Source organism: Cetorhinus maximus, chromosome 9 (genome assembly GCF_964194155.1).
Source record: "Cetorhinus maximus chromosome 9, sCetMax3.hap1.1, whole genome shotgun sequence".
Classification (NCBI taxonomy): Eukaryota; Metazoa; Chordata; class Chondrichthyes; order Lamniformes; family Cetorhinidae; genus Cetorhinus; species Cetorhinus maximus.
The window spans coordinates 84869222-84890800 of record NC_135887.1 but is presented as its reverse complement, the minus strand read 5'-3'; the positions used below and the strand labels follow the sequence as shown (position 1 = coordinate 84890800).

Genomic DNA, 21579 nt, shown 5'->3' with positions numbered 1-21579 from the left:
CTTCCATCGTCGATCATCTTTGTCACTTTGCCTTACAGAGTTCTGCAGTTCTGGAGCCATTTTTATAGGTCCGACATTTAGAGTGGAATTTTCCGTGTCCGCTGACATTGGGCGTGTTCGGCGGCGTGAGCAGGCAACATGGTGAGAAGGCCAAAAATTAGTTTCATGACATTGGGAAACCAGTTTGCAATCGTCCGCTCTGCCCATCAATGGCAGACATCAGCAGCCTCATTGTAATACATCTACATATAAGGCCAGCCTGCCGGAATCCTCCCCCTACGCTGGATCGGTGGGAGAACATGTCAGTGCAGAACACGTCTTGACAAGTATGAAGTACAGAAGACAGGACTTACTGCCAGGGCCTTGCTCACATCATGGACATCTGAGGCGCAGAGGTTGCTGGAGTCTGACAGCAACGGGACCCTGGAGGAAGGTTCATGGCATGCTGCGTGGATTCTCATGGACATGGCTCTGTCGCGAAGTAGCTCACTGAGGTGTAAAGTCACCTTTGAGGGTCTTCTCACAATGGATGATGGTCGAGGGGGTGGGAAGGTCCAGCTGTGTTTGGGAGAGGAAGATGTACCCGGGGGGGTGGGGGGTGGGTGGGAGAAGAAGGTCTAGGATCAACTGGGAGAGGAAGCGGTGTGGGGAGGAGTGAGCTTGGGAGTGGGGGATCGAAGATGTCGGGGGGCTGAGGTTGGGAAGAGGGTTGGGAGGGCAGTGAGGTTTGGAGGGAGGGCAACAAAAGTGTCGGGGGGGTGAGGTTTGGAGGGAGGGAACAAAGCTGTCGAGGGGGGAGGTTGGCGGGGAGGGACTATGGGGAGGATGGTAGCGAGGGAGAAGGCGGCAACTAGGGAGCTAGGTGTCAGGAGGGTGGAAGGTGTAAGTGAAGGAGTGCGGAGAGGGGAAAGTGTCCAGGGGGAGAAAGGTGTCTGGGGGGAGGAATGTATGTGGAGAGAGGAAGGAATCCAGGGGAGGGTGGAGTGTGAAGAGGGGAAGGAGCCCAGGAGCTGAAAAAGTAAGGGTTGAGGAAGGAGTCAGGGAGGGGGAAGGATTAAGGCAGGGGGGAGGCAAGTCCTAGGGGTGGAAGGACAAAGGGGAGGTGTATCCAGGGAGGGGAAGGTGTTCCAAGGGGGGAAGGAGTCCGGAGGGGGGAAGGAGTCCGGAAAGGGGAAGGAGTCTGGAACGGGGAAGGAGTTTCAAGGGTCGAAGGAGTTCCAAGGGAGGAAGGAGTCTGGAGGGAGGAAGGAATTCCAAGGGGGGAAAATGTCTGGAGGGGGGAGGAGTCCAGAGGGGGGAATATCCAGGTGAATATGCAAGGGAGGGCTCTGATGAGTCCATGGCTGCCTCCTAAGGAGCGAAATGAAGGTGGGCGTGGTACGAGGGAATGGTGAGAATGACTGAGGGCAGAGTGAGGCGGTAAGTTGAGGGTTCAACGGTATTGGTAGAAGGGATGATAAGGGTGGTTGATGGAGACTCGGAGGCAGACACGGATCTTGGGGGTGGAGAGGAGGAGGTCGGGGAGGTAAATGTGGATGGCGCTGTGATTTTCAGGACGGAAGGGAACATACACGTTTACCCCGAAAGAAAAAGGTTGTGACTGGTAGGTCACAGAGGGGAGGTAGATGGTGATGCCAGGGGGGGTCGACAATGATGGGGGAAAGGAAATAGGTGACTGGGGGAGGGGAAAGAATGGGGGAGCGAAAAAAAGACTGAAGCACTACCATGCAGGCTGAATCGAATGTGAAAGGAGAGTCCTGGTGGGCGAGATCAGGTGCTGCACGGGAGTGTGATCAGTGGGTGGGTGTAGATGCAGGTCAGCTCAGATGGTGAAAGTGAACCCCAGCAGGCAGCATAAAAAACGGTCAGGGCATTGAGATGAGTGTGATGCAGGATGGATCCACGTACTTGGGAGAGTGCTTCGGCGAGGCTCCAAAAGGCCCTGCCATACACACATTTCTCCCTCCAGAATCACTCATGGGCTGGCTACATGCAGCTGAACTGCAAGTGGGGGGCGGGGGTTGCAGTGGGAGGACTCTCGAAGCCTGTCAATAGGCCAAAAGACACCATTACACATTATTCAGTGAAAATGAATACATTTCCAGATTGTAAATTGACAAAATGTGTTCATCCATTCAACTAACTGTGATCAGAATTTCTTAACTTTTGAATGCCTTAGACTTCTAGTTGCTGCCCTGACATCCGCAGCAGGGATGGAGACAGCCTGTGCAATGGTTGGCCTTGTTGCCTCTGATGCCTTTGGCGTGGGTCCTCTGGAGAGCCAAGGCATGAGGCCCCTGCTTGCTTTGGCTGTCCTCCTGTGGGCCAGCTCCTCCCTCTGTGATGACAGAAGACGAGGTTGATCGGGGGGTCACAGACAAAGGCCAGGGGGATGAGGCCATTCATCCTGTTGCAGCACTGGGTGGTGGTCCTCTTTTACAGGGCATTGGCACTGACCACTGCTGCCACCACCTTCCATCCTGGATTAGTCATGTTGCTGCCCCTCCTGTGGCCAGGGCCGGGGTAGAGGACATCACGGCGAGCTTCCACTGTGCCCAAAAGGCGCCCTAGGGATGCATCCTTAAACCAAAGGAGCTGCAGTCTTCTTGCCTTTCAGGGACTTGTCTTCCATGCAGCAGTCCTGGACTGGAAGCACTGAGAGGTGTGCATGCAGCTGCACTTTTAATATGGTGCCGGCGTGATGAAGCAGCGAGGTGATGGCGTGGTGGGTCAATGAGAGCCCGCCAACCATGGAACCGGCATGTTTCCTGAGAATGCATAATTAATGCGGCAGGATTGGAATGATACAGCTTGAGAAGCTGCCATTGCAACCAGCAGGTAAAACATTGTTTTTCCCACCCCCTACTGCACTTAGTGCAAATCTGGGACAATTCCACCCTTAATCTTCTTTAAAGTTAAATTTTCAGTGTTTTGGGGTCCTTCACTGCTGCCACCATGTTGTATGTTGGTTCCTCTCGCTGAGGAATAATTTCTGAGACATTGGTTCTGCACTTCTGTAGTGGCAGCCGCGGTCACTGAGACGTGCACCACAAATGAGGGCTCTGGCAGCAGGTCTGGGATGAGAGCGTTGAGACATTTCCAAACAATAACTGCTTTATTATATACAAATAAACTATGTACAGCTACCCATAACTAGGTGTTCCTGCTGAAGCTTTGAACATTTTCCCTCTTGACTCCTTATCATGTGCTCTCTTACATCATCATTATGGGAGGTGCTATTTACACAGTCCCACACATTGACCCTTACAAACCCTAATACTACACCCTTCATACACGTGCCGTCACTAAGAGATAGACTACTAGCTGCAGTCTCCATTGCCACTGATAAGAACCTGCTGCTTTTTGTGTACCTGGTATTTGTAGCTATCATTCTACAATGAATGGTTACTTCTGCTCCTAATTCTTATGTATGTTCATATGACAGACCACCACAACCTCTGCAGAAAGCATACAGCATATTTACAAAGTGAATGAAACTAACTATTAACATTGTGAGAGTAAATTACACCACTTGTAAAACCTTTGGTGATCAAAGTGAAGCGGTGCCCTGCGTTCACGATCGCTCCTACTCCGTGTTGCCGCAGGGGAGCTGGAGCAAGGCTGCTCACCGCTCTAGGTATACGAAACTGAGAAATGTGGCGGCCAGCCTTGTCATGCAAAGACCCACTGGGGAACTCCGCCAGATGTTCGCAATTCTGCTGCTGCTTCAAGTGCTGTGTCTCAAAAGGGGACTCCTGAGGCCCTCCCTTAATGCCTCATCATGCATCATCGTGACTGCCCTCCCTCCTCCAGATATCTCTGTCTCAGACCTCCCCCTGCACTCTGGTGCTACGCCCTTCACCTCATGCCAGTGACTCTGAGTGTGTGCAATATCCCTCCAATGTACTAGTATCTGTGTTGGCGGAGTGTGGGCTGCTCAGATATAACGGTAGTTCCTCGGCATCTCTTCCTCCTCCTGATGCCCAAGGGGTGGCCCAGCTTGGGGAGGTGGGAAAACGGTGATGGGATTTGTGTGAGACACAACAAGAGGTAATTAGATTGAGCCTTGGACATTTTGAGAGCTCCCTGCTTCCTAACCCACCCCCACCACACACCCAATGCAGACATTAATGTATTACATGATCTGATACCTGATTAGTGCATCACCTTATCTGATTGATTGGTTGTTTGCCAAGAAAGCATTTCCAACTAGCCCAGTCATGCTGAAACACGTGTTCTTCCTTCCAAATTACTTTCTAAATAAAACAAAAATAAATCAGGTAGAAATTAGCTGTTGCTCTTCCTTAAATGCACAGTACTTAATGAACTGAGCAATTGTTTTGAAAATAGTTTTGATCTCTTGCAGTGAATTACTGGAAGGTTTGTCAGTGAAATATTTGTTTGTCGATGTCACCTCCTCCATCATGTCCTTGGACTTACAACCATTAATATTTTTAACAGAATTTAGCCAACACAATGTCTTTGACAATAATTGACAGTTGGCAAATCAGTATGAACTATCATGGGTGGAGGCCTTCTTCTGCATCATCAGCCTTGGTAAAGAATCATACTCAGCCTTCCCTCTTTATAAAAGGTTGATAATTTTGAATGAACAGCCAAATAAAACAGCAAAAAGTAGAAGCAAAACACTTAGCCAAAAAGAGACATAAACCTCACCATTATTTTACACAATTCTCTTGACAAGTGTTACAAAGAGGCTTTTCTACTTATTCAGTAATCTCGCAATCAGATAACCTTGTATTGGGCAGGAATACACAAAGAATAGAAAATTATCAACCTATCCACTGACATTAAAATAGGTAAATGTATGATTTAAATCATAAAAGTTATCAATGCATGGAATTTAAATTGAGATTTTCAACACTCTGACATGAAACATCTTGATTTTAAAAAATCATAGCTCAACACTTACAGGAACTCACAGTATCTTCTTGACCCCACAGCATATTAGCCTGTCTGTACCCAGACATTCTAACTCCTATCAATGGCATTACCATTGTCGAATTCCCCACCATCAACCTCCTGGGGGAGGGGAGGTGGAACAGGACACCACTAACCAGAAACTTAAATGGAGCAATCACATTGTCACTGTGGCTGCAAGAGGCTGGGCATTCTGCAGCAAGTAATTCGCCTCTTGATTCATCTAAGTCACTCCACCACCTAAAAAGCACAAATAAGGAAGTGTGATGAAATACTCTCCACTCATCTGGATGAGTGCCGCTACAACAACACCCAAAATGGTCGACACCATCTGGGGCAAAGCAGCGCACTTGATTAGTACCCCACCCGCCACTTTAAACATCATTCCCTCCTTCAGCAGTGCAGTGAGTACCATCTATAACATGCATTGTAGCAATGATCAAGGTGTTCATTGACAACACCTCATATATCTGTGACCTCTACCAAGGGCAGCGGTGCATGGGGACCACCAGTTCCAAGCTCCCCACCCCCCTAAGTCACATGCCATCTGATTTGGAAATATATTGCCATTCCTTCACTATCACTGGGTCAAAATCCTGGCGTTCTCAACCTAACATCACTGAGGAAGTATCTTTACCACATGGACTGAAGCAGTTCAAGAAGGCAGCTTAGCATCGCCTTCTTCAGGGCAATTAGAGGTGGGTAATAAATGCTGGCCTTGCCAGCAATACCCACATTGCAAGAAAGAAGGAATACAAAACCACAGGAGCCTCTTGATCTCCAACCTTTCCCCCCCAATCTATGGAGTAATATTGAGATCATTTTACTTTCCCGGCCCCTTGTTTCCAACTGATTTTTTTTTAACTTCTCTCCCTTTCCCCTCTTCCCTCCATCCAATCTACCTTCCCATCCCCTACCCTTTCTCCCCCTCGTCACCCTCTCCTGTACTCCTTCACTCATCTTCCACTCTATTTGACCACCAGACTGTCCAGACATTTTTTTGGCTGCTTTATTCAGTATGCCTTTCCTTGCTCCTCTCTACCCTATATATAACAAGTATTAACTGGCCACAAAACCTGGCTCCTTAGTGTCGCTGGTTGATGTGCTACAGGAACTGGCAGATGGTAAAATGATGGGGGTCTGCTCAGGTCAACCTCTGGCATGACCTGCATTGATCACCATGTTTGGAAGGGCGACAGTACAGGAGTACATGCATGCGCCAGAAGCCTGCAGAATGGGCAGATCGTAACATCACTTAGTGTCTAACGATGATTTGGTACCTGACCTGCCATTTTGGATCTCATAGGTCCTGTTATGGCCCTCTTTTAAACAGGCACAGCTCAACATGCTTTCAGCTGCAAAAGAAACCCATCACCAGTGTTATTTGAAGCCATCACTATGCAATTTTCAGGTGCTTTTGACTTTCGACTGCTATCGCAGAGTTAATGTAAGTTTTTAAAAATTCAATTTTATGGGATCTGGGCATCACTGGTTAGGCCAGCATTTATTGACCATCCCTAATTACCCTAGAGAAGCTGGTGGTGAGCTGCCTTCTTGAACTGCTGCAGTCCCTGAAGAACTGTGTGCTTTGTTGTTGGAGGAGTTGACAAAAGTTCTTACAGTCAGAAGGAAGAGATATGGGTTTGAAAGGGCTTTGAGCATAAAACTTGCTGCCAGTTATGGTGGCTATAGCTGTGGAACCTCTAGGGCTGCAGCAGGACAGGGAAATAGAACAAAGGCAGCAAAGATGAGAAGCTGTTTGCAGAGGAAAGAGGAAGTCTCTCAACAGAAGGGCATACCTGCCTAGGGTATTCAGAAAGCACAATTCCTACCTTCACTGTTAGGAGCAATGTCTGAGTCAGCCACACTTCACCAAAGAGATGGTCACAAAACTACATTACATCCTCTCACCTGATCTGCAGCCACAGAGGAGGATGAAGACGACATGGCCAGTGGCCATCAAGGGCTCTAAGGCCAGCAGATCCTACCAAGCTTGAGCCAGCAACATCACTGTTTCTCAGTTTGCAACACGTCACTGCATCTGGGAGGTCACCAAGGCCCTCTATACAAGGGGAGGGGACTTCACTCTCTTTTCTCTAAGTAGGAAGACTGGGAATGTGGCTCTGCCAGAGTAGCAGGATTCCCACTGTGGAGAGAGCCATCAACTGCACTCACACGGGTCTGTGGGTGCCACATCAATGGGGAGATGTACTGGAACTTCAAGGAATTCCACTCCCTGAATATGCAGTTGACATGTGACCATGCACAGACCATCATGTTGTTGCCCTCAATACTGACAGCTGTCATCCAATGTCATTCAGCCACTCCCACCATCTTCAAGCCACAAGTTCGAACCAAACAGTGTTTTACTCGTGGCTACAAACTCTCCTCCACAACACCACAAGTGGAAAGCACTCCTATGCAATGACTATGAATGCCATTAGCATCCTGCAACAACAGTCCTGCTGCTTGAACCACTCAGGGAAGCCCTCCAGTGTTCAACGGAGAGTGTCTCCCAATTCATTGTGGCCTGCTGTGTCCTCCACAATCAGACCATCATGAAGGCACAGTCCTTGCTATCAGGCCTTCAGTGACCACCTCATGGGGAGGATGAAGAGGAGATGCGGGAAGGAATGGAGGACGAAGAGGAAAAGGAGGTGGAGGAAGAGAGGAGACATTTGACATATCATCACTCCAGATTAGCTGTCTGAAAGCATCACATCAGACCTGGCTGGTATAAGGCTGCTGACTTTCAGAGGGGGATATTGCAAAAGGCCTTGCACAATGGCCTTGAGCAGCTCTGGGCATGGGGGTCTGGCTTCCAACTGCTCCATTTAGGATTGGCGGCTACAGTCTGGGCTGGCTGGCTGACAGGCATGAACGCCATCATCCTGAGAGAGGACAAAGGTTTGTGCACCATGGAGCCACTGCCACTCCCTAGTACAGTGCCTCCGCAATCCTAGAAAGCTGCTGGAGCACAAATTCCTGGGGTGCTTTGAGACTCTTCAAGTTCTTTTGAACATTGATATCCACAGCTATGACAGTAGTCTGAGTTACCCTGGCACCAAGCTGGGCTTGTATATTAACATGCACAGACCTCAGCTGCACTTCAATTGCAGCACTCTAATGTTGGGTACCTTCTGCCTGTGCTACAGTGAACGCTGAGAAATTGTATCACATCCATATGGAGTTTTGTTTTATTTATTCATTCATGGGGTGTATGTCAGGAAGATATAATAATGTTATTGGAATTTATTGGAAAGTAGTGGTTTCTGTGTCTATATGTGTGTGTGTGTGAGACTTAATTAGATTAAAGGCAGCTGGTCTGGAGGCTTTGATGTAACAAAAAGGTAAGCTAGGTTTGAAATGTTAAGTAGGTAAACATGGGGGAAGTTTAGAATGTAAGGTGTAAAGGACATTTGCATTTTTAAATTAACCAGACTAGATTGTTTTCAAAGGAGAAGTGAAATGCGCCACCTAGCCAGGTGAGGTTCAGAAACAGTGTTTCCGCCTACTCCAGCATGATGCCACCACCAAACACATCTTCCCTTCACCTCCCGGCGGCATTCCGTAGGGATCGTTCCCTCCGGGACACCCTGGTCCACTCCTCCATCACCCCCTGCACCTCAACCCCCTCCCACGGCACCTTCCCATGCAACCGCAGAAGGTACAACACCTGCCCCTTTACTTCCTCTCTCCTCACCGTCCAAGGGCCCAAACACTCCTTTCAAGTGAAGCAGCATTTCACTTGCACTTCCCTCAATTTAGTCTACTGCATTCATTGCTCCCAATGCGGTTTCCTCTACATTGGAGAGACCAAACGCAGACTGGGTGACCGCTTTGCAGAACACCTTCGGTCTGTCCACAAGCATTACCCAGACCTCCCTGTCGCTTGCCATTTCAACACTCCACCCTGCTCTCATGCCCACATGTCCATCCTTGGCTTGCTGCATTGTTCCAGTGAAGCTCAACGCAAACTGGAGGAACAGCACCTCATCTTCCGACTAGGCACTTTACAGCCTTCTGGACTGAATATTGAGTTCAACAATTTTAGATCATGAACTCTCTCCTCCATCCTCACCCCCTTTCCGATTCCTCCCCTTTTTTTCCCAATAATTTATATAGATTTTTCTTTTCCCACCTATTTCCATTATTTTTAAATGTATTTCCATCCATTGTTTTATCTCTACCTTTTAGCCTTTTTTGATTCCTTCACCCCACCCCACCCCCATTAGGGTGATCTGTACCTTGCTTGTCCTGCTTTCTACCCTTAATTAGCACATTCCTCAGATAATATCACCACCTTCAACACCTCTTTGTCCTTTTGTCTGTGACATCTTTTGGTCATCTCCACCTATCACTAGCCCTCTATCCAGCTCTACTTGTCCCACCCCACCTTACACCAGCTTATATTTCACCTCTCTTCTATTTTTACTTAGTTCTGTTGAAGGGTCATTCGGAATCGAAACGTTAACTGTGCTCCTCTCCGCAGATGCCGCCAGACCTGCTGAGTTTTTCCAGGTATTTTTGTTTTGGATTTCCAGCATCCGCAGTTTTTTGCTTTTGTCAGAAACAGTGTGTTTATTTTTCCCAAAGATTACTGGTAAATTGGCATAATTTTTTATGATCAGTGAGATAAAGTCCAAAGACATAGCGAAACAATGGAAATTTGCATTCAAAGAGGAAAATATGTATAAAGGAGAGAAGGCTGTGTGTACAGGCAGGCATTTTAAGATCTATCAAGTGTGAAAAGCCGTCAGCATCTACGCCTCAAGCTGCTGTCTACAACAAACTGAAGTTAAGAAAACTCACTTTGAATTGGATTGTTCAGGATATCATGTTTCTTAGCCTGGGTTTTTAAAAAATCTGTGTGTTTTACTGTTGCCTTAACGGAGGTGTAACTGGGAGTCAGATTAATTAGGGGATTTAGAAGTTATTATTGTTGTAAAAATCTATAAGGTTCAGTGGTCTTATTACTACTGAACTCAAAGCCCGCATCTTGAAACATACAAATTGTAAAAATAGTTTTGGCAGCTGTCTCAAGTTTCCCTCTGGGATTTGAACAATTCAGCATTTACCATCGACTGTGCCATAACAGTGTGGGCATCGCTGCCTAGGCCAGCATTTATTACACATTCCTAATTGCCCTTGACAAGGTGGTAGTGAGCTGCCTTCTTGAACCATTGCAGTCCCTGTGTTGTAGTAACACCCAAAGTGACGTTTGGGAGTTCTAGGATTTTGACTCAGCGACAGTTAAGGAAAGGTGGTATACTTCCAAGTCAGGATGGTGTGTAACTTGCAGGGGAATTTGCAGGTGGTGGCGTTCCCATGTTCTCTGCCTCTGTCCTTCTAGGTGGTAGAGGTCATGGGTTTGGAAGGTGCTATTGAAGGAACCTTGGTGAGTTGCTGCAACGCATATTATAGATGTTACGTGCTGCTATCACTATATGTTGGTGGTGGAGGGAGTGAGTGTTTGTGGATGGGGTGCCCATCAAGCTTTGTCCTGGATGGTGTCAAGCTTCTTGAGTGTTGTTGGAGCTGCACTCATCCAGGCAAGTGGAAAGTATTCCATCACACTCCTGACTTGTGCCTTGTAGATGGTGGACAGGTTTTGGGGAGGCAGGAGGTGAGTTACTCTCCACAGTATTCCCAGCCTCTGGACCTTCACTTGTAGCCACAGTATTTACATGGCTGGTCCAATTCAGTTTCTGGTCAATGGTAACCCCCAGGATGTTGATAATGGGAGCTTCAGCGATGGTAATATCATTGAATGTCAGTGAGGGATGGTTAGATTCTATCTTGCTAGAGATGGTCATTGCCTGGCACTTTTGTGGCACGAATGTTACTTGCTACTTATCAGCCCATGCCTGAATATTGTCCAGCCCTAGTGGCATATGGACACAGGCTGCTTCAGTATCTGAGGAGTTGTAAAATGTGCTGAACATTGTGCAATCATCAGCGAACAACCCCATTTCTGACCTTATGATGGAGGGAAGGTCATTGATGAAGCAGTTGAAGAAGGTTAGACCTAGGACACTGAAAAACTCCTGCAGCAATGTCCTGGGCTGAGATGATTGACCTCCTACAACCACAACCATCTTCCTTTGGTCTAAGTATGACTCCAAGCAGTGGACAGTTTCCGCCCAATTCCCATTGACTTCAGTTTTGCTAGGGCTCCTTGATGCCACACTCAGTCAAATGCTGCTTTGATGTCAAAGGCAGTCACTCTCACCTCACCTCTTGAGTTCAGCTCTTTTGCCCATGATTAGACCAAAGCTGTATTGAGGGTCAGGAGCTGACGGCCTTGGAAGAACCCAAACTGACCGTCAGTGAGCAGGTTATTGGTGAGTGGGTGCCACTTGATAACAATGTCGACGACATCTTCCATCACTTTACTGATGATCAAGAGTAGACTGATGGGGTTGTATTTGGCTGGGTTAGATTTGTCCTGCTTTGGCCACCACTTCCGCACTGAAAGGGGTAACAAACAAGCTCTGCACAAAGCCCATTGTCGATTGAGAGCTGGACTCCTCCATGCTCCTTTACAGTGGCATGGGCTCTCTGACAGCAAGCCCATGCAGCAAGCATTTCTGTGTGCATGCCCATCGTCTTTTTCCTATCTGCCGCCCCATCAAATTCCTCATCTGAATATACAGCAGCAGAACTCATGTGCCGTCTAGGCCTCCAGAGAGCTGGCCCATGCGCTATCCTCTTCCTTGGCCTTTCTGCATTCCACTCATGCCTGGTGAATCACCACTTGCAGATCCTGCCTCCATACTATCCTCTAAGGCACACACTGTGCCACTATCTGAACTGGTGCCAGATCAAGTGACTCATCATTTCATCATCACTCACAGCCAGCTGGCCAGACAGCAGTTCTTTGACATCTGAAAACATAATAAAAACAGAAAATGCTGGAAAAACTCAGCAGGTCTGGCAGCATCTGTGGAGCGAGAAACAGGGTTAACGTTTCAAGTCTGTATGACTCTTCTTCAGAACGTAAATGCAGAAAGACAGGATTGGGTAAGTAAAGCTAAGGGAGTGGGTGGGGAAAGCAAGAGATGCATGGTCACACCATTAGCAGCTTGTACTCCAGACCACATTGCGGGATGAGGGTGAAGTGGGATTTTTAAAAAGTGCATAAGGCACGGACATTCCATTATCCTGAATGGCTTCAGCATATAGTTTGCAACAGCTTCAGTGTCATGCCAATAATGCAGAGCATTGTCTCCTCCAATGGGGTGCGGACATGCAACCATGCCTGAGCCCAGCCAGTTCTTTACTGTTCCCTCCTGTTAGTTGCCACCTTCTCGTGCAAAAAAGATTGAAGCGTATCAGTCAATATGTTGCAATGTGTTCAGGTGATGTGCCTATCTTAATTAAAGAGCTAGCAATATGTGGAAGTCATGATATGTGGGTGTGGTGCATTGCAGTTAGTGGTATGGATGGTAGGAATGGCATTTGAAAATACATTCACTGATCTTCACTACTCACACATGGTCATTAAACCTTTGCTGGCACTGTAAACAGGACCTCAAAGCCAAACTCCTAGAGTGGAATCATCCTAGATTTGCACAAAGTGCAGTACCAGGCAGGAAAAAGACATTTTACCCGCTGGCCACAATAGCAGCTTTTCATGCCATATTGTTCCATTCCGGGTGTGTCCAGCCTCATTAATAATTCAGTCCTGGAAACACGCCGGGCCGCTGGCAAGGCAGCCTTTGATTCGGCCGCCCTGCTGTCACCTCAGGCCTTCAGTAATCCAGGCACCATATTTCAAAGGCACCCCTGCACAGAGCTAGCACTCTTCAAGGGATAGGAAGATGCTGGGAATTGATGGCTCCCAAAGGGAGGAAACATACTGCCCCCAAATTTAGCAACATTGCCCTCCAGCGCCTACTGGACACAGTGGAGGCCTGCCGCGAAGTCCTCTACCCCCACTTTGGGTGAAGAGCAGCAAGCAAGGTCACCAATCCAGCATGGGAGGTGGTGGCAGTGGTGACCAGCACCAAAGAGGACAGCCATCCAGTGCAGAAAGAGGATGAATGGTCTCATCCATTCTGCCAGGTAAGTCATTCTTCTCATCACTCTCAACACACACACTCACAAACCCATCACACATCCACAGGGATTTCACACCTCAAGGGACAACACCACGAACTATCACACACATCCTCACATCTCCATCAGGCTCATATCCTCTGGAGCTCATGCCCTCATCCTATTATGGCTTCGCTCATCACACAAGCATTCCACTTAGTGCCATGCACTGGTAGTAATCTTCCAAGAATCCTTAGATTCAGGTAAAGTCCCAGAGAACTGGAAAACTGCCAATGTAACACCCTTATTCAAAAGGGCAGACAAAAAGGTCAGTTAGTTTAACATCTGTGGAAGTTAAAGGATATATATCCTATCATAAAGGATGTAATAGCAGAGCATTTAGAAAAGCATAATATAATCAAGCAGAGTCAGCATGGCTTCATGAAGGGGAAATCAAGCCTGACAAATTTATTAAAATTCTTTGAGGAGGTAACAAGCAGGACAGATGAAGGGGAACCAGTAAATGTAATATATTTGTATTTCCAAAAGGTATTTGATAAGATACCGCACATAAGGCTACTTAATAAGATAAGAGCCCATGGTGTTGGAGGGTAGTATATGAGCATGGATGGAGGATTTGCTAACTAATAGAAGACAGAGCGATGGGATACGGGGGACGTTTTCAAGATGGCAACCTGTCATTGGTTGAATGCCACAGGGATCACTGCTTGGGCCACAATTATTTAAAAATATATTAATGAGTTGGATGAAAGAAGTGAATGTACTATTGCCAAGTTTGCGGATGACACAAAAATAGGTGGGAAGGCAAGTGGTGAGGATGACACAAAGAGTCTACAGAGGGATAAAGACAGGTTAAGTGAGTGGGCAAAAACTTGGCAGATGGAATATAATGTGGGAAAGTGTGAGATTATGCACTTTGGCAGAAAGAATAGAAGAGCTGAATATTATTTAAATAGAGAAAGACTGCAGAATGCTGCAGCACAGAGGGATTTGGGGGTCCTCGTGCATGAATCACAAAGAGCTAGCATACAAGTTCAGCAGGTAATAGGAAAGGCAAATGGAATGCTGGCCTTTATTTCAAAGGGAATGCAGTACAAAAATAGGGAAATCTTGCTAAAACTATACAAGGCACTAGTTAGACCACACCTAGAATACTGTGAATAGTTTTGGTCCCCTTATCTAAGGAAAGGTATACTGCATTGGAGGCAGTACAGAGAAGGTTCACTAGATTGATCCTGGGTGTGGATTGATTTTCTTATGAGGAGAGGTTGAGTAGGTTGGGCCTGTATTCATCGGAGTTTAGAACAATGAGAAGTGACCTTATTGAAACATATAAGATTCTTGGGGGGCTTGACAGGGTAGATGCTGAGGGGCTGTTTCCCCTTGTGGGAGAGTCTAGGACCAGCAGGCATAATCTCAGAGTAAGGGGTCACCCTTTAAGACAGGGGTGAAGAGAAATTTCTTCTCTCAGAGGGTATTGAATCTGTGGAATTATTTACCGCAGAGGGCTGGGATGTTAAGTATATTCAAGGCTAAGATAGATTTTTAATCAGTAAGGGAATCGGGTTATGGGGAAAAGGCAGGAAAGTGGAGTTGAGGATTATCAGATTAGCCATGACCTCATTGAAAGACGGAGCAAACTTAATAGGCCGAATGGCCTACTTCTGCTCCTACGTCTACGTCTTGTGCGTTCTGCTCACACTCTCTCCAGCTGTTTTCATGCAGGAGAAGCTGGCTCACAACAACAGGGAGAGGTCCCAAACCAGGTATGGAGTGGTCCACATTAGACCCCTCACTCAGTTTGAGGAGCATGCCATCACTAACTGGTGAGGACGTGGACCGTGCCTGCGGTGACAGTGAGGTCGGTGACGAACACCCACGTGACGGTCCTGAACCAGATCATCCCTCTCTCAATGCAACTGTGAGTGCTCTCTCTCCTTTTGACTCTGCCGCCATGCACTAATTATCTCTACTTTGGTTCACAGGGAGCTCTGCCAAGCGACCGACAGCCTCAGCCAGCCAGTCCCTCTGCTCCATCCATGTCCTCAGCTCCAGCCAAGAGGCTTCCTCCTCCATTGAAGAGCTGGAAATAAGCAGCCTGGAAGATCGTCACAGCGTTTACCCAGACGCTCCACCAGCGTAGAGATACACACCCTAGTGGGACCTAGATCTACAGCAGGCTCGAATTCGAGTGTATTCATAGCAGGAGGAGGCACGTTCAGCCGAGCTGCTTGGCACTTGGAGGATTGCTAGAGAAGAGGCATCAGTGAGGCTGAGTCAGGTACCCGATGGGAGGAGGAGCGACAGCTGGGCAGCCCTGGGTCACCCACTCAGGAATCTCAGAGGTTGTCCTCCCCCTTCAAGTCCCATTTGCCTGTGACCCCCCTCAACCTTGCCCTCTGTCACCACAGAGGGAGCAGCATGCCCACAGGAGGATAGCCAAAGCAAGCTGGGGCCCTCAAGGCCTCGGCCCTCCAGAGGTCCATGCCAAAGTCATCAGAGGCAACAGGGCCAACCATTGCACAGGCTGTCTCCACCCCTCCTGTGGATGTCAAGACAGCACCTAGAAGTCATAGGCCTAGAAGGGTTAAGAACTTCTGATCAGAAGTGGTTGCACAGGTGAACACATTTTGTCACTTTATAATCTGAAAATATATTCACTTTCACTGAGTAATGTGTAATGTTATCTTTCAGCTTCATTTACAGGCTTCGCGAGTCAGGTGACAAGCCTCTAGATTTGGCCTACCAACTCATCATGGAAAGTCAGCAGAAGGCAGGGGAACATCACGCAGAGCTGCTGGAAGCCCTCAACAGAGTGGCACATGAGTCAGAGGGGTACATCCAGCAGCTCTCTGATGAAGTGGTGCCCACATGTGCATGTATGGAGGTCTCCATGGGAAGGATGGTGCACGCCATGGAGACCGCGGTCCAGCAGAATGCAGCGATGCATGCACACCTGCACTCCATCATGGTAGCTATGGGTTAGTTCCTGCAGTGGCAACACGAGATGGAAATGGGGCACCTCAACATCCCTCCAGGTGCTCCTTCCCCTCAAGGAGTCAGGCTGAGGTCCTTGGGCACCCGAAGGGAGGAGGAGCGGCAGCTGAACAGCCCTGAGGCACCCACTCAGGAATCTCGGAGGCTGTCCTCTCCCTCCAAGTCCCATTTGTCTGCGACCCCCTCAACCTTGCCCTCTGTCACCGCAGAGGGAACAGTTGGCCCACAGGAGGACAGCCAAAGCAAGCTGGGGCCCTCAAGGCCTCGGCTCTCCAGAGGTCCATGCCAAAGTCATCAGAGGCAACAGGGCCAACCATTGCACAGGCTGTCTCCACCCCTCCTGTGGATGTCAAGACAGCCTAGAAGTCATAGGTCTTGAAGAGTTAAGAACTTCTGATCAGAAGTGGTTGCACAGGTGAACACATTTTGTCACTTTATAATATGAAAATATATTCACTTTCACTGAGTAATGTGTAATGTTGTCTTTCAGCTTCATTTACAGGCTTCGCAAGTCCACCCCCTTTTTGCCCCCCACTAGCAGTTCAGCTGCACACAGCCAGACCATGAGTGATTCTGGAGGGAGAAATGTGTGTGTCACAGGGCCTTTTGGAGCCATGTGCAAGCATTCTTCCACGCGTGCAGAGCCTTCCTCCATCACACTCACCTCAATGTCCCAAGCATTTTCAATGCTACCTGCTGAGGTTCTCTTTCAGTTGTCCATCTGAGCTGACCTTCATCTCTGCCTACCCACTGCTCACGTTCCCATGCAGCACCTGTGCTCGCCCAACACAAGGCTCCTCACTTTCAATTTCAGAAGCATGGTTGTTATGAAGTTTGTCTTCAGCTCCCTCGTCCCTTCCCCGCACCCCCCAGTCACCATGTCCTTCCCCCCACCACTGTTGACCAATGGCATCACCTTCCACCTCCTCACCGTCAACTATCAACAAGAACCCTTTTCTTTCCAGGATGTCCAGATGAACGTGCATATTCTCTATCTTCCTGAGAATCCCAACCCCATCCACATTGACCTCTCCAACCCCCTCCTTCCTACCCCCAGGATCCATGTCTGCCTCTGAGTCCCCACCAACCACCCTCGCTGTCCCTTCTACCACTGCCGTCGCACCCTTACCCTCCCACCTTACCGGCTCACTCTGCCCTCTCTCATACTCACCACTCCCTCCTACCATACCCACCCTAGGTTCGCTTCCAGGAGGCAGTCATCAACTCCTTAGGCCCCTCCCTTGCATGTTCACCTGAACATCCTCCTCCCCCTTACTCTCTCCTCCACCCTTACTCCCTCCTCCCCCAGGACTCTTTCATCCACCCTTCCCCCTACTGGACTCCTTCCTCTCCCTGGACTCCTTTCCCCCTCCGAATTACTTCCTCCCCCAGAAGTTCTGCCCACCCACCCGAAATCCTTCCTCCCACTGAAGTGCTGCCCTCCCTCTGAACTCCTTCCTCCCAGGACTCCTTGCCCCCCCTTACACCTTCCACCCCCCTTATACCTACCTCCCTAGTTGCCGCATTCTCCCCCATTACACCCTCCTTTCCCCCACTCCTAACCTCACCCCCCACAACATTTACATTCCCCCCCTCGCCCAACCTCACACACCCCCCTCCCCCCAAGCACTCCTTTCTATCCCAGTCAAACCAAGAACTTCCTCTCCCACGACACCCCCCCGCCTCTCTTGTGAGCAGGGCTTATAATTATAAGCAGATGAATTAAAATAACGTTCCTGACATGCAGCGGCGGAAAACGTGGCCAGCCACTGACAGGCGGAGTGGACGATCACAAATTGGTTTCACGACGGTGTGAAACAGATTTTTGGCCTTCTCGCGATATTGTACACTCACGCCCGCCATGATGCCCGACGCCAATGGGGCTGGAAAATTCTGACCCTAGCCTTGAACTCAGTGGCTATATGCTCCAGTCCGTTCTACATCCTTGATTGGAGAGCCTCCTGGCTGTCTGTGGAAAGATGTACTCTCTCCTCCTTTCTACCTCTAACATAAAGGCCTTCAGTGTTGCATCAGAGAAAGTGGAACCCTCTCTATGGCCTGCCACTCCATTTCTCAGCGTTCTTCCTGCTCACATTTGGCAGAATCTTATCAGCCATGCAGAAGCGACTTTGGAGGCAGGAGAGCAGGGAATTTCTAAATTTGTGCGTTGGGATGTCTACAAATGCGTTCCTGCTTCTGAGTGATCTTGCCAAAGGCGGGCTCAGACCAGCAACAGACACCCACCTGGAGGAAGGGAGTACCAATTAAGATCAATTATGTGCCCATATGGGGGAAAATTGGTGATGCCGCCAGGATCTGCCCCCAGTGAGGCCAAAGTCGAGCAAGTGCGTAGAAGTGGCCTCCTGGATACAGGCCAGGGGACATCAGTGCTTCTGCTAAATCACCCCCTCCAGATGCTGTGGGGATCAGAGGATCACAGCTGCAGTGCCAGTCATCTTGTGGAGGGGTTCCCTCCTCCACGATGATGGTCTAGCAGCTGTGGCCACACTTTATTTTACAAATTCAAATGTCTTCAGAATGCACTTCCATCCTGGTGCCTTCATGATCCCCCACGAACATTGGCAGCATCCACCCCTCCTCAACAGGGTTATTGGGCACCGACATATCAGGTGCATCGATTAGCCTTCCCACCTACTGTTCTTAATTGGGCGACAAATGCAGAGGCAGCCTATTAATTGGTCACCATCAGGAAGATAGTGTAGGTGGGCGGACACCATTGGGGTCGGATCCAGAAATGGTCTGGGCTCTGGTTTAAACATGTCAGTATGATTCCACCCAAATTCTCCCCTGGCCAATTCAGCTCCTGCTGCAGCCAGAATGCAGCTCCCCTTTAAGAGGTGTAGGCTGTCTTTAAGAAGTGCAAGCCAGTTGTAAATCATGCTAGCCTTGTACGAACCCTGGGCCCCCTACCGAGCGGCAACTAATCAGAGCGTGTTCAACATTGGGCTACGCATGTCACAGGTCATTGTACAGAGTTTGAAGCCCATCTTTTCCATCATGAAACTGGTAATATCTTCCATGGCAGCAGTGCCAGGCAGAGAAATCATGGGCCATGGTGCTTTGCCTGTTTCCAGGTTGCTTATCACCCCTGACTCCCTGTTTAAACCTTCCCCTCACATCCTTCGGGTGCCCAGAATTGGAAATCATTGTCACAGTGGGGTCGAACCATTTTACGTAGGGTTTGCAAAACTTCTTAGCTTTTGTACTCTATGGACAGAATTTTATGCTGATCGGGCGGGCGCGCGCCCGACCCAATCGGATGCAAAATCACACGAGATGATGTCAGGCGAGCATCCCGACGTCATCCCGCACTTGTGCGATATTTCAGTTGGCAGGCATGCACAGAAGTCAGAAGCGCACCCGCCAAAAATTAAGAGGCCAATTAAGGTTATTAAAAGTTCGATTGTCTCCGATTTTTTGTGGTACGGGCAAATCGGCCAGGCGGATTTTGCATTTTTCATGTAACATCATCCAAGGGCAGGATGAAGTTTCCGTTATTAAGTGAAAGAAAAAGAAAAATCTATGGACAGCATTTTTATCATATATATGTTCAGAAAGCTAAGGTTCCATTTTGATGCACTTTACAATCATGGCTTTGTCAGACAATTACATGCAACTTGGTCGTACATATTATGCAACCAGCTCCACTTCTTTGCCTATGTAACATCTGGACAGCAACATCCAAAAGACTTGAACACACAAGCACCACAAACAACAATCTTACGTACAAATGAGAATATCTTGAACGAACCGTGACATATTCTATTGGCGCCTGACTCCTGGTTTTACTGCAAAGCTTAAAAATGGCAAAATCTTCCAGTAAATTAGCGCCAATCACTTCACCTATCCACACAAGTGGGCTTTGTTAATAGAAAAATTACACTTTGCATTGAGTGATAAATATTTTCTCATTTAAATTGAAATTAACCACACTTGCAAATGCCCAGAATGGAGCATATGATAGGAGGGCAAAGTACTACAGATGCAGGAAATCTGAAATATCAACAGAAAATGCTGGAAATACTCAGCAGGCCAGGTGGCATCTGGGGAGTGAGAAACAGGGTTAACGCTTCAGGTCCATGATCTACACTAGTTGCGATGAAGGGCCACTGATCTCTGTTTCTCTCTGCACAAATGCTGACAGACATGTTGAGCATTGCTAACACTTCCCATTGCTATTGGAGCAAAAATAACCCCTTTTGCCAGCCCTCCCAAAAGCAACTAGGCTTATTGTAAGCCTCTCGTTCCCCTTCAGCAAGAAGCGCAGCAGCAGCCTAAGATCTCATTTGGCACAACATTAAACATGAATTTCGAAAAATTGTTACGGCGTGAAGAAAACATAAACAACTTGATGAGAAAAACAATGTCAAAGCAATACATTGATAATTTTTTTAAAATGACCATTAATAAGTGCCAAGCAGCAGAGCTAACTAATAAAACTTACTTGCATTTTCATTTAAAAAGCAGAGCTAAAGAGAGACAGTGTAGACTCACAAATCCTTGTCACCAGCGAAGGGAGAGAGAGAGAGAGGGGCCGAGATAAGGAGTTGGATTTAACTAACACCAAACTTGCATTCACCTCTGGTGGCGCATACTCTGAACTGGCCTCATCGGAATTGATACAAAAGTGGAGGCTGGAAGCGGGTTGCCTTTCAGTCTGTGTTTTCCTTCTCTCCCGGCCCAGTGTGTGGATACGTTTTTACGGAGGGAGAAGGATAAGAAGAAAGAGGAAGGGAAGGGTGTGTGCGTCCCCCTGCACTGACCAGCTTCTGTGTATGTGTGCGTGTATGTGTCCAGCTCACTCCCAGTTTCAGGATTCACACACTCACTCACTAATACTCACATACCCTCTCACACTCACACTCTCATACACGCATGCCACCTCCATTTTTCAGAGTGAATTCTGGGACCACAGTTCCTGTGATCCCCAACAGAGTTTTCAGTAGCTATAACTTCCCTCATTTTTTTTTCTGGCCTGTCAGTTAAACACGATGTTTCCTTATCTCCTTGATACCATTAAACTGTTTTCTGAATTAAGCATCAAACTGGCTTCCTCTTGACTGTTTTACTGGGGTGTGGATTGGGAGCAATGGGGGAGAAGGGGTACATATTCCCATGCTGAAGACCACCACCCACTTTACCAATGATATCTACCTCCATAAACCTTGCCTGCCTGGTCTTCTGAAAGATAAAATGGAAATTTTCCGATCAGCATTACCGTCTATCTGTCTGAAGTTGTGTGCCCATATCTTCTAAATGGAATCCGGGAACACGCAACCCAAAACTCATCAACATCACCCGAGGCCATGGAGTGCACTCTTTGACATCCACATGCTTCAGCTCCAATCACCTGTGTTAGTCTCTTTAGCGTTTATCAGTGGCCTCATTTCTTGGACATTGTGGCTCCGAGGCCAGTTGCTCTGCACCATCCAGGGGTTCAATGGATGGGGCTGGGGATTGGGGAGGTCAGGGGGGAGCAGGGGTGCAGAACATGTCAGGGGATGCGGGCAATGGGGTCATGAAGGACCTGGCCCAGGACCACACACCATCAAGGAGGTC

At 48.1% G+C, this 21579-nt stretch overlaps 1 protein-coding gene across 1 annotated transcript in view; it reads right to left on the bottom strand.

Annotated features, from left to right (window-relative positions):
* LOC144685067 (anoctamin-9-like) overlaps nt 1–21579 on the bottom strand; it is a 316975-nt gene that overhangs the window by 270438 nt on the left and 24958 nt on the right. Inside the window, exons 4-5 of the mRNA XM_078549602.1 lie at nt 5079–5181; nt 4168–4256 (exon numbers count right to left, since the gene is read on the bottom strand). Of these exons, the coding sequence (XP_078405728.1) occupies nt 4168–4256; nt 5079–5181 (192 nt within the window). The remainder of the gene's footprint in view (nt 1–4167; nt 4257–5078; nt 5182–21579) is intronic.